The sequence below is a fragment of the Eulemur rufifrons genome, chromosome 17 (genome assembly GCF_041146395.1).
Source record: "Eulemur rufifrons isolate Redbay chromosome 17, OSU_ERuf_1, whole genome shotgun sequence".
In the NCBI taxonomy this organism is placed as follows: Eukaryota; Metazoa; Chordata; class Mammalia; order Primates; family Lemuridae; genus Eulemur; species Eulemur rufifrons.
In genome coordinates, this window is record NC_090999.1 from 28,192,460 (window position 1) to 28,206,460 (window position 14,001).

The window sequence follows — 14,001 nt, forward strand, 5'->3', positions numbered from 1 at the left end:
AAAAAAAATATTAAAGATTTCATGAAAATGGTTACATCATAGAACACCAGTCTCAGTTACTTGACAAGATTTCCTTCAGCTGGTGCTATAGAGAAACACATGGAAACCCTTAAACACACACATAAAGAATAACCTGGGCAAGCAGCCAAAATGAGCTCATACTCATGGACACACACCCACTGTTGTTTCCATGCATGTAGTCAGGAAGCAACCACCTGGAATATGCGAACTGCACTCATGGATCAAGTGACTGATAACAACCCTCTTCCCAAAGCTAATTCTAAGAGGTTTCTTCCTTGATTTAGATCATTACTAAATAAAAACTGTTTGCGTTTCACAAACATGTTTAACCGTCACAGGTTCTACATTCTATAATAGAAGACAACGTGATTATTTATGGGGTCACATGACCAATCAAGACAGGATTTCAATCTCGGTGAATAAGAAAATAGAATTAACAAAATTAATGAATTTAATTGTTCTTTCTAGTTTAAAACTTTGGTTATGACATATATTTGCATTGCTTACTTTCATCAGAGTATAACTGACCCTTTAATTTTTTATCTTCCCCAACTATCTGTTTTTTTCCTAAGGAAAATGTTGTTTTGGCCCTGACCTTGCCTGTTTGTAGACCCAACTACATAGTAAACCAGCAAAGCTGAATATTTCTCAGTGCTTAATTAAAAGCTGATTCAAACAAGAAATATATATTAAAATATTTCTTCATTTTTTAAAATAATTATATTGTGCTCTCAAAGCAACTGAACATGTTATTTTCTTAATATTTCAAAAATAATTATTCTGATCCAAGAATAATTCAGAAGAAAAAAATGTCTACTTACAGGAATCATCCAGTTAGCCAGGTCACCGTATTTGGAGACCTGCATTGCTCCTAGCATTGTTAGATTGACATGTCCCCTGAGAAAGAAAAAGAGGAAAGATAAAGTAAACCTCACAGCTTCATGTCCCCTTTGCTTGAAATGGCCAGCGATTGTAAATAATTCCATATCCCCAAAATACACTTGTTTCCCCTACCTCACAACTGGTTTCCAAATAGATCCGCTCCAAATTTATGCAGAGAAATAACCATTAAAAGTTTTTTTTTTCAATTATAGCTTATATTGTCTCCAAAAACAAATTAAAAACAGGTGTACACAGTGAGATTATTTCCTTCAGTGAGGTAGAATGTGACTCAATTTGAAGACAAACAAGCTAGAAAGTGAACACAGTTTGAAGAAAATGGTAGGATACTCAGAAAGGACCTTAGAAATGTTTACTTCAGTCTAGTTGGCCCAAAGATATATATTCCACTGTGGGGGTTCTTTTCATAACAGTGGGCTGGATATTTCAATGCTCAACATTCACTGTGAATAATTTCACATCTTCTTGCAGCCGAACGAGCCCATGATAGTTTTCTGGCTGGGCCATGTGGCTGTGTTTCAGAGCCTCGCTAACACTCGGGATGACTCAGCTCATTCCACGCCGTGTGAAACACGAGGGGCACTGTTATTACGTACCCTCTAATCATTGCAAATGATTCATCACTGGAGAAAAAAGAGGCTCCTGGAAGAACAGTAACTGTTTCCTTGCCTAAATGCACACACCAAAAAAGAAAGAAAGAAAAGGCTATTAGATTTCTAACAGTATCACAGTGGACAGAGAGGTCTACACCTTCTCCGTTTCCGAAAGAATTTAAGCTCCCTTTACCAAAGGGCTGCGGCATAAGGGGCTGGGGGAACACAGTAGGAACTGTCCACCCTGTGAAGACGAGTATTTTTACTGCCATTGTTCAGTACTGCACCTGCATGGTGATAACAAAAAGCAGACCAACTTAGTTTTATTATCATTTGGAAATTCTCTACAGGCAATGCACCCCTCAATTGCCTACACCTGTCCAGCCTCTCATCACCCCCATTCCCTTCACAAGCCACTGCTAAAAACGAATAGGAATAAAGAGGAAGGGAGTTCTGGGGTGACACCTGTCAGAATCTAATGCTACTGTAAGTCACCAGAGCAGAAAGATTGTGGAATAAATATGAACTTAAGAAGAAATGCAATTTTGAAAAGAATGATGCAGGAGATGCCCCTCAGGTTTTCTTTTTTTAAATCAATGAATAACTTTCAATTACAACATAAGTTCTGATAATCTAATGTACAGCATGGTGGTTATAATTAACAATGCTGTATTGTACACCTGCAACTTGCTAATAGAGTAGATCTTAAGTCTTCTCACCACACACGTACATAACTGTGTGAGGTGATGGATGTGTTGATTAACTTGATTGCGGTAATCATTTCACAATGTATACATATACCAAATTATCACGTTGAATACCTTGAATATAAACCATTTTTATTTGTCCATTATACCTCAATAAAACTGGGGAAAAAACAGAAGTAAAATAAATAGGCCATGTGCAGTGGCTCATGCCTGTAATTCCAGTACTTTAGGAGGCTGAGGTGGGAGGATCACTTGAGGCCAGGAGTTTAAGATCAGCCTAAGCAACATAACAAAATCTTGTCTCTAAAAAAACTAGAAAAATTAGCTGGGCATGGTGACATGTACCTGTAGTCCCAGCTACTCAGGAGGCTGAGGCAGGAGGATCACTTGCGCCCAGGAGTTTGAAGTTGCAGTGAGCTAGGATGGCACCATTGCACCCTAGTCTGGGCAACAGAGCTTTTTTTTTTCAAAAAAAAAAAAAAAAAGAAAGAAAGAAAGAAAAGAAAAAAAGAAACCTAAATAAAATAAATTAATAAAAATCAACAAATAATATAGAAGGGAAGCATCCACATAATTCTTACTATCATTTGGTCTGAACCCTCTTCTTTTCATCTCTTTCTCCATTTCTTTCTATCCTCTCTGGCTCATCTTTACTCTCTTGCTCCTATAAGCTTCTATTATAACCAGAAGACTTTGATAAAATCAGAAAATAACATAGTAATACTGGCCAATGTATCTGATGTTAACTTCCAAAAGGTCCTCTTGGAAGGACCTCTCCCAACACTTACATCTCATAATAAAAGTTCAGAGCTGGAGAAGATCTTCAAGGTCATCCACACCCCACACAACTAATAATATCACCTGACTCATATGCAAGCTGCTCTTGTCTTGTGATCTATTTCCTGTCTATTCAGGAGCTTCAGGTGCCTGGGAACGGCTCTTATCTCAACCAGGAAAGTGGTCACATGCCACTTTGCCAAAGATAAGTGAACTGAGTGCACACCCCATGCAGGGCCCCTGTGTAATAGGGCAGACTGAAAGAAGGGGAAGAAAAGTTATGATTGCAAGATTGGAATAGAGAAAAGCTCCCCGGCACAACAGGATCACAGTCTAACCATCCCCAGCTGTGCAACATAGCCACAGCCTCAGCTTCTCAAATCTTTTCTGAAAGCCAATTTTCCCTCAATATCCCCCCTCCACTCAAACTTGAGTATGGAAAAAGAGTAAGCCTATTTATATCATGCTGAAATATTTATTCCCCAAGGCAGTTTGATTCTAAAATGGTAGAAACATTTTCATGTCTTTCAAAATACCATAATACTCAAAAGCTTTGGAAAATACTTTCTGGTATGGTTAGTAAGGGGTTGTAGAAAGCACATGGGACTTCGTGGATTAAGTGAGATGATGCATATAAAGTCCTTAGTCTAGTGCTTGGGGCACAAAGAAAGGATTCCATAAACACCAACTTTTATTACTGTCATTTTTATTATTTCTCTCTCCAAACCTACTTATAAAAGAGACGATGCATTGCCCCTCTAGGGATAAATGCCATAGAACCGAGCAATTGGCTTTTATGGTGGGGTTATGCAGCCAGGCTGTGTGAGCTCTAGGTTGTATGACAAACATAATACAATTAAACCTTATTTTAACACAACTTTTATGTCCAGCAAATTCAGATCTTCACCAATCCTGTGAAGTGGAAAGTTGAGGAATAATTTGACAAAAAAAGAAGAAAAACATAAAAATCCCAATTTTTTGTTTTTTTAGGGACTAACTCACAAAAACTCTTCTGGCTGGTAGTACACAGAAGGCATTCATTATTTACCACTTTCTAGGAAACCCTGGTATCAATGGGGAGAGTTTTGGCTCTCTCTATACAATTTATGAAACAGTTTTATTAAACAGCCCAGAAAACAACTTTCATGGAAAAAAAGTTATCAGCTCCTGCTAATATATTCCAGCACCTTATAAATTACATTCTTATGAAGCAAGGTTAATTTTTACCATTTTTAAACATCTAATGTCTAAACAAAAATAAATATCCTAAAGTTGAATCCATGCTTTTCAAATACAATGTTCAAATTTGGTCAAAAGTCATAATAAGACAATCAACAAAGAGGGCTTTCTTACTTGGCCATTCCTGATTGATCTCTGTCTCCTCCAATTTTTCTGTGTATATAGTTGCATCTTTGCATGTATTTGGGCAAAAGAGCTACTCAATTTCATAGTCACTGAGTCCTTTGGCTCGTGATTTTACAGGTCATTTCTCTCAGTACTGAATGGCTACTATGTGCCTTAAGCAATGTTACAAACAAAATTCAGCTGCCCTAAACTAGTGGTTCTCAAACTTTAACACTCATCAGAATCACATGGTGGGCTTACAAAAAGGAAGATTGCTGCACCCAACTCCCAGAGTTCCTAACTCAGCAGGTGTGTGGTGGGGCCTGATTATTCCTTTTCTAAAATGTCCCTGGTGATGCTGATGCTGTGGGTCTGGGGACCATACTTGGAGAACCACTGCCCCACGCAAAAGGCACTTACTATCCAGCAAAAGAGATAAACACAGACAAATAATTATGAGGCAAAATGTGGTGGGCTTACGAGAGAGACACTAGATATGCTGTGCTTCAGGGGAAGGGCATTTCTGAGCTGCAGAAGACTTAGAGAGGACAAATGAGCTGGGACTGGAAGGATAAGCATAATGCATTATGACAGGAAATTACCAGAAGGGCGATGAGGATGAAAAAGGAAGGGGCAGGGAAAAAAATGTGGTGAAAGGCACAGTAAGAGCAAAGGCACACAGGAAGGAAAGGATGAGCCATGATCAGAATACACCCAGAAGTCCAGGACACAGTGAAAGATATAGCCAGAAAGGTTGGCTGCAACCACTGGAAAGATCTAGAATGCTGTGCTGTGTGTAATTTAAACTGCAGGCCTGTGATTCTTCAGATATGGTACATACACTTCTAGAGCAGGGTTTCTCCTCCTTGGCACTGTTGATCTTTGGGGCTGGATAACTCTTTGGTGGGGGGCTGTTCTGGTTGTTGTAGGTTGTTTAGCAACATCCCTGGCCTCTCCCCACTAGATGCAAGTAGCACCTCCTCCCCCAGGCGTGACAATCAAAAATGTCTGCAGGCATTGTCAAATGTCCCCTGGGGGGCAAAATCATACCCCAACCCCAATCTATAGAAAACCACTACTATAGAGAGTATGTGGCAGGTGTGGGGGGGGGGGGGGGGAGGAGGGACATTTATAGCCCATAAGATCAACATGGTGATTCTTGCTAAAGCAATTTTAATCAAAAGTCATTTAAAATATTTGTATAATAAAATTAAAAACAACATTAAGAAAGAGGACGATGCAAAATATAAAAGCAAAAACATGAGATTTAATAAAGATTTCATAATTGCATCGAGTTACTGCAGGTTCAACCCAGATCTTCACTGGATCTCTGAAATGTTCCAAGCACTGGTGTCTACACCTCTGTAAAAGTCAGATTATCATCAAGTGTAGTTCAGTATATAGAGAAAAAGGCCAGGGCTCAAAAACAGAAGACTGTGTGTGAGTTCAGTTCAGTTCATAATTTCATCTTGAGCACATCACTTCATTTCTCTGGCCCTCAGTTTCCCAATCTGTATAACAAGGTTTCATTTGAAGCTTAAATGGTGTAATATATGTGAAAAAGTACACTCTAAGCCATATGATACCATATAAGTAGTAATTCATTTTTACATAAACTTACGAGACTATCATTTTAAAAACAGGACCCTTGGAAATAGTTCAATTATTATTTTGAAATTTTAATACATCAGTTATACTGAGAATCACAACTCTCTGATTTCATTTAAAAGAATTTCCCTAAAAATCTTTTCAAATTAACATAAATAATGGGCTGATCTTTCAGGTAATTTCCAGGTAATTTTGGGAATTGAAGAAACCACCTATTTATGTTCTAGCGTCTCTGGCTCAAAGTATTTACTCCCTAATTTAGACAACTTCAAAATCACAAGCATCAAATATCCCACAAAGGACTTTGATAAAAGAGTTAGAATATTGTTAAACTGATTTGCAACTTGGCTTCCCATTAAAAATGAATTCTTCTTTTACAAAGTAGTTTAAGATTATACATGGTATTTCAGAAGTTGAAATATAAAATTGGTGGCTTCATTAGGGCTGTGCTACTTTTAAGCTCAATGGAATCAGAAACACCTACCGTCCAACTACATTAACAAGATTAACTACTTTTCCAAGGAAAGTGGGTTTTATGAACTCAAGCCTGAAATTTGAAAAATGGAGTTATTCATTTTGCAAATAACTCACTAACATCATAAATTAATTAAACCAAGCAGCAAATATTTTCACAGATCAATGAGCTATTGCTAAAGGGTACAGTACAATTAAATTATAGTCTTGGTTAAATGTCATTGCTTTATCACAGTGGGCCTTTCAGAGTTGAGTCATGTTAACTAATTCAACTATTCAACCAGAAGCTGTTTTACTTCCAAAATTTCCAAGTATCAAACATCAATTCTACTTGGCAGCCAGCCTTTATGTTCAGCTCGTATTACTTCTCTTCTGAGATTTACACATACTATTTTTGAATGCAAAGTAAGAATAATACTTTTGCAGGAGTAGAATGAATAAGAGTGAAAGAAGCGTGCAGAAAATCATGCTCGAACTTAAAAATTAGTTTCTTATGGGCAACTTCACTCCAAGGATGATCTACAGCCCCAACATGGTGACAGTGTTGCCTCAAGCATAGCAGCGATGACGGCAAAAAGGCCTGATCTGTTCTTCCTCCTCTAGGCTTCTAATATATGTGACTCTATGTCCCAGTCAAAGAAAAGGCTAATAATAAAAGGGAAAGCATTTGAGTGTAGGAACAAAGGAGAAGACAAGGCTAGAGTCCCCAGTTCAAAGAAACTGTATTTATTGTTCATGTCACTGGGTCATACTTAGTGTCAGAGTGCATGCTTAGGCACCCTTGTACCTTTGGAGGATGTTCTCTCACCCTAGTGAGGACTAGACTCACAGCAGTCCCCAACCTTTCTGGCACCAGGGACCAGTTTTATGGAAGACAATTTTTCCATGGACAGGGTAGGGGTGTGGGGAGGGGTGCCAGGGTGCAATGGGGCAAGGGGGAGCGGCTGCAAACACAGATGAAGCTTCGCTTGCTCCTCACCTCCTGCTGTGCGGCCTGGGTCCTAACAGGCCATGCACTGGTTGGTACCAGTCCTCAGCCTGGGGACTGCAGGACTAGAGGACAGTAAGCATCACCTACACAAAAACCCCAGTGTACCAGATCTTTTCTTTCTACTGCTATGGATTCACTCCCCACCCTTCTCCATCCTGAGAAGGCTGACCTATTTCGACTTGTGACTAGCCAATGGGAGGCATAGGCAGGAGACCCAGACTGCTGCAAGCTGGCTGTGTTCCTGAACCAGAGGCCATAGTTCCTGTTAGGTGACCCTCTCCTACCACTGCCCCTTAAAGGCCTAGGGGTGATATTAACCTCCAGTGAGATTGCACCATCCTTTCTTGGTTTCTCTCAATCCTGTCCACACCCTTGTAAATTGTCCCTTACTTTAGCTCTCTTCAATTACCTCATCTGAGAGTGCTCTCTATCTATGGGCAGGACCCTGACTGACCCACCAAAGCTCTTCCCCTAAATGTGCCTCCACCTGCATTTCCTCCTTTACCTCAGTCATCCCTAAATGAGAGGAGACCTCAAAGAGGGTCTAGAAAGGCTTATCTCCCCTCCTCAACAATAAATACAGTGGCATACTCTCCAGAAAAAGACAAAGAATTGAGTCCAAATCCTAACTATTGTTTGGCACAGAACAAAATTAATATTAATAGCAAAGGGAAACACTAGAAAAATATGTAATAAGAGAATTTACCTGCATTAATTAGATCTGCATCAGCTTCATGTTGTAATGGATATGGACCCTGTCAAACACAGCACACAATTAACAAAAGAAGATTCTCACTGAATCACATACTAAAATTGTAATATGAATAACTTCCCTAAAAACCCTATGAAGTTATCAACCAAAGACTTGAGGTGAACCTTTTAAAAATAATTCTGATGTGTTCATGGCTCTGTTTTTCATATTAACTAGTCTTTTTTACACTAATAGTTGTAATTGGGCAAATGAAAAATATTTTCTAAAATTACCCATTTGAAAGAAATGTTGTACTATTAGAAATACAGGCCAATTAAACAAAAAGTAATTATTTAGTACCTACTATGCAGCCTATGTTATTCATAAACTTTTCTGGTAGGATCAATGAATACAAACTAACATTGCATTATTTGGCTAGAAGGAGCTACAGAGGCAAAGTTTCAGCTTTCTCATGTAAAACACCTAAAGGCCTGAATTGGGGGTTGTAATCTTACCTCTCATTACATCTAAGTTTTGATATGCTTCTGTCGTAATGTTGTCTTTGCTCAATTATTCTCAGCAAGTTTTTTTTTTTTTTTTGGCATATATTTTTATGAGGCAAATCTATTTATTTGAATGGGGCAAGTAGTTTCATAACCTAATGTATATTAAGCAAAAGGGAGGAAAAGGAAATAGGGAACAGAAAAAGGCATAATACGGATCCAAGAATGAGGAAATATTGGCTATGAAATTTTTACATACTTGCTAAAGAGGGAACAAAAATTTATCCTATAGATAAACTGAAGGGGCAACTAATATTTTAGATCTATGTAAACTTTCCTTTAAATATTGGCCATGGAGAATTCACATAAACTTGTATCTCTCATCTTCCACATCAGGGAGTTGATCACTCTAGATAATTGCTAAAGTACCTTAAAAGTGCAAGTCTTCGACCAGTATGAGTCTGCTTTTATCCAGATACATGTCATTTTTGTGTTTTTGAAAATGTCATGATTATTGCCTCAATCAATCAGTATTGACTATATGCCCATGGTCATTATTTATATTTTAAATACTGGATATACATTTCTCATATGTACAATTTCCATTACATTTACAGTTAAGAGCTACACAGAAATAATAAAAGATTTAGGAATATTATGAATTGGCAAACCATAAATAATCCCTGCCACAGTTAAGAATTAAATTAAAATTGTCATCTGGGAAGCACAAATATTTCTTAATATTATTATAATATTGAATAAAAATATGGCCTAATCCTATAAGAAGATTGAGCTCATCTGGAAGGTTAACCTTGAAAAAGAGAAAATTCTACCCTTTTGGACAATACGCCTTCAAAAAGAGAATTAGATGAGAAATTCTAAGACTTTTTGAGGTAATCAACTGTCAGAAAAGGTTCCTGTCCAAAAGTAGAAAGCTATTCTTTAGATTCTCATTCTGAGCCTGATTTTTATTTAACACAGAAGTGTTAATAACCTTCATTATCTTATCCAACCACAAAAGAGTGAGAAATAGTTAAGGAAACAGGAAATCACGAGGTCTCTCCAAAACACGTACAATATGGGAGATGAATGCTGACAGACTAACAAGGAGGAACAGTCAGAAAGCTCACACAGTCAGGACACTACCACAATAAACAGTACTACATGCTCACAATTAATACGGTTTTCAGGGGAAAGGTAAATAGGGATAAAAGTAAACAAAGAGAAAAGTAAGGTTGGGAATGTTAAGCTAACAACTCTGTTATCAGAAGATTTTACTATATATGAAATCTCATTCTCCATCAAGACTAGATAAAGAAAACTTTATTTCCATCTTACCAAACCCAGGACTCCATTTTCACTTTGAAGATGAACAGTCATATTTGGGCTAATAAAGTTGCTGGCCAGAAGAGGGATTCCTATGCCCAAATTAGCTGGGGAAAAAGATGTTAAGGCCCAACATATAAAAGGTAGAGATACTGTACCATAAATCTTCTACATATATAAATCCGAATAGAAGCCTTCTTTAAAGGGAACTTGCTCTGAATGTAACAACTGATTATATTCTTCATTTACCCTCTGGGCATTATTTTGTAATTTTTCAAAAAGAAAATCTCACAGATTTTTCAATAACATTAATATGCTTTTCCACAAAGATATCAAAATGCTGCCTTCAAAAGCTAGCCAAGAGATCATTTTAGCAAAAATGTAAGACTATTTTATTTTCATTAATGTGTTCAGCAACTTTGGATTGATATATTATTAAACATGGCTTGACCTTTGTTTAAAAATGATTTTCACTATTCAAAACTCCCACTAAAAACAAACGTGATTTAATATTTATCATGTTTATTGATAAACAAATTGGGCTACCCTCTCCCCCCCCCCTTTTTTTTTTTTTTGAGACAGAGTCTTGATCTGTTGCCCAGGATACAGTGCAGTGGCATCATCATAGCTCACTGCAACGTCAAACTCCTGGGCTCAAGAGATCTTCCTGCCTCAGCCTCCCAAGGCTGGAACTATAGGCGCCCACCACCACACCAGACTAATTTTTGTGGTTTTCTTTTGTAGAGACAGGGTCTCACTATATTGCTCAGGCTGATCTTGAACTTCTGGCCTCAAGTGATCCTCCTGCCTCAGCCTCCCAAAGTGCTAGTATTACAAGTGTGAGCCATTGTATCTGGCTCCCATTTTTAAGTTTAAAAAAAGTTTTCTGACAGTACCAGAATGTCTGCTTAAAAGTATATCAGCTCCTTTGGATCTCTGTGGCAGCATTCATTGGTAACTGAATTTTCTCTGAGACATAAAAAGAAGGGAGGCAGGGAATTAAGTTTTAGCAAATACAATTGAAGCAGTATATAGAACAGTTGCGTTAAGGCACCAAAGAATTAACTGAGAGTGTTGAATCTTTTTCCTTTGATGATCAAAACAGGATCAACCCTGATTCGTATGCAATGGTGTGGGTTTAATCCTGCCTCTCAACGCAGGCAGGCTCACCAGATTGGAGGTCCTTACACTGCCTAAAACTGCCGCCCACTACCACTGAAAACAAAATACCTCACCAGAATTAGTCCAAAGAATAATGGTGTGCTGATGAGATTCTAGTAACACTGAAATCTTTATGGAGCAAGGCCAGAAAAAATAGAGTTTATATGTGATACCATATTATAAAGTACAAAGGCCAGCATGACAACTCAATGACCCAGGACACTGTGGATACAGTAAGTCCATAACAGCTACTTAGTTTGCCTCTTAGCAAATCACAGGCTACTACAATATTATATGTATTTCATTTCTTTTGAGTAAGTCAAACATCAGGGAGAAAAAAGTCTACGTACTCTGGGTTGAAAAAGAGTAGGTGATATGGAAGGATCATTTATATGAATTTACTTGCAAATATTTTTCATAAGCAATACAATAGCAGTGAATACTTCCAGAACACCTAGAAGTCATTATAACCTAAAAATCAGTGTTACAATCAGTATTTAAGCATCAGTGTAAGTCAATTGAGAAATCATGGGTTGAGGAGAAAGCTCAGTGACTAATTTTCACCTACTAAGTCAGGTTGGTTGACTCCCTATCTTACTGATACAAGAGATGAAATAGAGGGGACATGATATTCTCTTCCCCTATATGAATTCTCACCATAACACAAAACTGAGAAATAAAGAAAAACGAGGAGGAGGTAAAGAGAACAGAGAGAAAGGAGAAAAAGAACACTCTCCCAATCAAGATCACAGTCTGAAAGACTGATACTCATGGACCAGGGAAGCTCACAGAGTGGAGACACTTGTGTTTATAATTCTTCCTGTCCTAGGTCTTTAAGTATGGCATTACTGTATCTGTCATCCAACAAATATTTATTTTGTCATATGCTATTTGTATTTCTATGTATTATTTGTATTATATAGTTCAATGTCTGACATATTGAAAACTAGCCAAATGGCGAGCAGACCATTATTTAAATGCATTCAAAATTCAAATACTAATTGTACTAAACTATGTCTACCCTACCTCTTTTTTGACAAAGTATCTAAAGAAGAATTGAATCATTCATTGAATACCTTTACAAAACTTTGGACATAAAAGGGTATATTCATGGGATCTTTGTCAAAGGAAGAAGAAAATCATTAAGAAGTTGGATTTTATGTTTCAATGGGTATACAAATGTCAAAATATAGAAAAAGTAGATAGCATTGGTTATCACTAGTAATTCTGAGATTTGAAACCTTCAACTTTGGTAATTTCTTTTCCCAATAATTTCTAGCTAAATGCCAGATTGCTCTGAAATCCACTGCATACTAGAAAATAGATAAGCAAAATTTTGGTTGCCATTTTGTTTCAAAAAGGCAAACAGATTATACAAATTTTATATATCTTGATATCTTCAAGTTACATGCCAAATTTTGATAAAAAAAGAATTGTTCAACTGCTTTAAAAGCTACCACGAACTAAAGATGAATCACTATGCAGAAGGCCCAGTAGCCTGACCAATATGAAAAAGAGAAGAGATATGTCTTTGCCCGGGATAAAGGATACCATACATGCCGTCCTCAAACTCAAGAGCTGCCCGCTTGATGATACGTTCCCTTACATCGTCTCCGGGTTTCCCAGATTTGGCTTTTCCATCTCCTTCTTTCCGGATTGATAAACGCTTTAAAATAAACAGAAATAAATTTTTCATGATTGAAGGTATGCTTGTATTTTATCACTGCTGAAATATAAGCTTTTACTGGGAAAAAAATTAACTCTCTCCCATTACTACTATGAGACAAATCTCGAATATATAACATAGGTGACATTTGATGACAGAAATAATTCTTTAGGAAGTAAGTGAAAGCACTCAGATTTGTTTGAAAAAGAAGATATGCCTGTTCTGTTTGAAGCAAATAATCTCCTTGTTATTATCACACCGACTGCTGCTACTGTTACTCTTGACTCCTGCAAATGAATTCTCCTCAGGGGCTCAGGAATTGGTCAGAAGAAAGAAAAAGGAACAGACCTTTGGGATCTGTTTTTCAGGGCTGTCAGAATGTGTTTACCAGGTGTTGCTGCTGCCAACAGCCTATTTCTACCCACAGAGCCTAGACTGGTTTTGCTACAAGTGCATCAGAGGAATCATAGAACAATCTAGAAGCCAGCCAGGAAACTATTTCTGTTACTAAAATCCTTGACACAGACTCTGGTTACTGTTTGCAAAAGCCCCATCCCTTCTTCCTAGGCCCCTGACGCTGGTTTTGGATAGCAGAATGTCTGTTTGATGTCTACAAGGTAGTGGGTATCTACGGTCGCCTGAAGTCTCCTACTATATCTCTAGTCTGTTGCGGATTCCTGCACACTTCTGAATCTTGGTATCAGTTATGGCCAGCTGGCCATTCTCTATGCTCCCACTGGCCTTAGAACACCTCCATAGTTCCTGGTACCCACTCCTTGCCATAATCTCCTGTCTCCCAGCTGCTCACAGCTAATGATGTTCTTTCTGTACTCTGAAAGTGCAAAGCAACTTCAAGAGAGACAGACATTTCTGAATAATCAAGCATTAAGATTCCAGCTGGGGTAAAGCCAAAGAACTGATTATTCTTCTCTACCCTTGAAGACAGCCAGCAAAACTACGCACCATAAATTAGGACAGTTGTAGAAGCCTGGTAGACATAACCTAGAGAATTGCATGACATGGTGATATATACTGAAGGAAATCAGAAATATTTTGCCTCAAAATATATTTCTTTGACATATTTTGAGATGGCTTCCGTGAGTCTCACAGATAGAAATAACACTGCAAAACTGTCTTTCCTTGGGGGGAAATCCACATCTGTAGAGAATACAGCCAGGTCTGTCTCTCCCCATCTAGAAAAGATTAACTGAGAGTCTGACACCCTTAACATATGAAAAG

General features: G+C 37.8%; 1 protein-coding gene across 4 annotated transcripts in view; it reads right to left on the minus strand.

Annotated features, from left to right (window-relative positions):
* OXCT1 (3-oxoacid CoA-transferase 1) overlaps positions 1–14,001 on the minus strand; it is a 128,836-nt gene that overhangs the window by 55,269 nt on the left and 59,566 nt on the right. For all 4 annotated transcript variants that reach the window (XM_069492162.1, XM_069492164.1, XM_069492161.1 and 1 more), the window contains 5 exons: positions 12,648–12,762; positions 9,948–10,042; positions 8,122–8,170; positions 1,518–1,590; positions 843–918 (listed from right to left, as the gene is read on the minus strand). In XM_069492162.1, the coding sequence (XP_069348263.1) occupies positions 843–918; positions 1,518–1,590; positions 8,122–8,170; positions 9,948–10,042; positions 12,648–12,762 (408 nt within the window). The remainder of the gene's footprint in view (positions 1–842; positions 919–1,517; positions 1,591–8,121; positions 8,171–9,947; positions 10,043–12,647; positions 12,763–14,001) is intronic.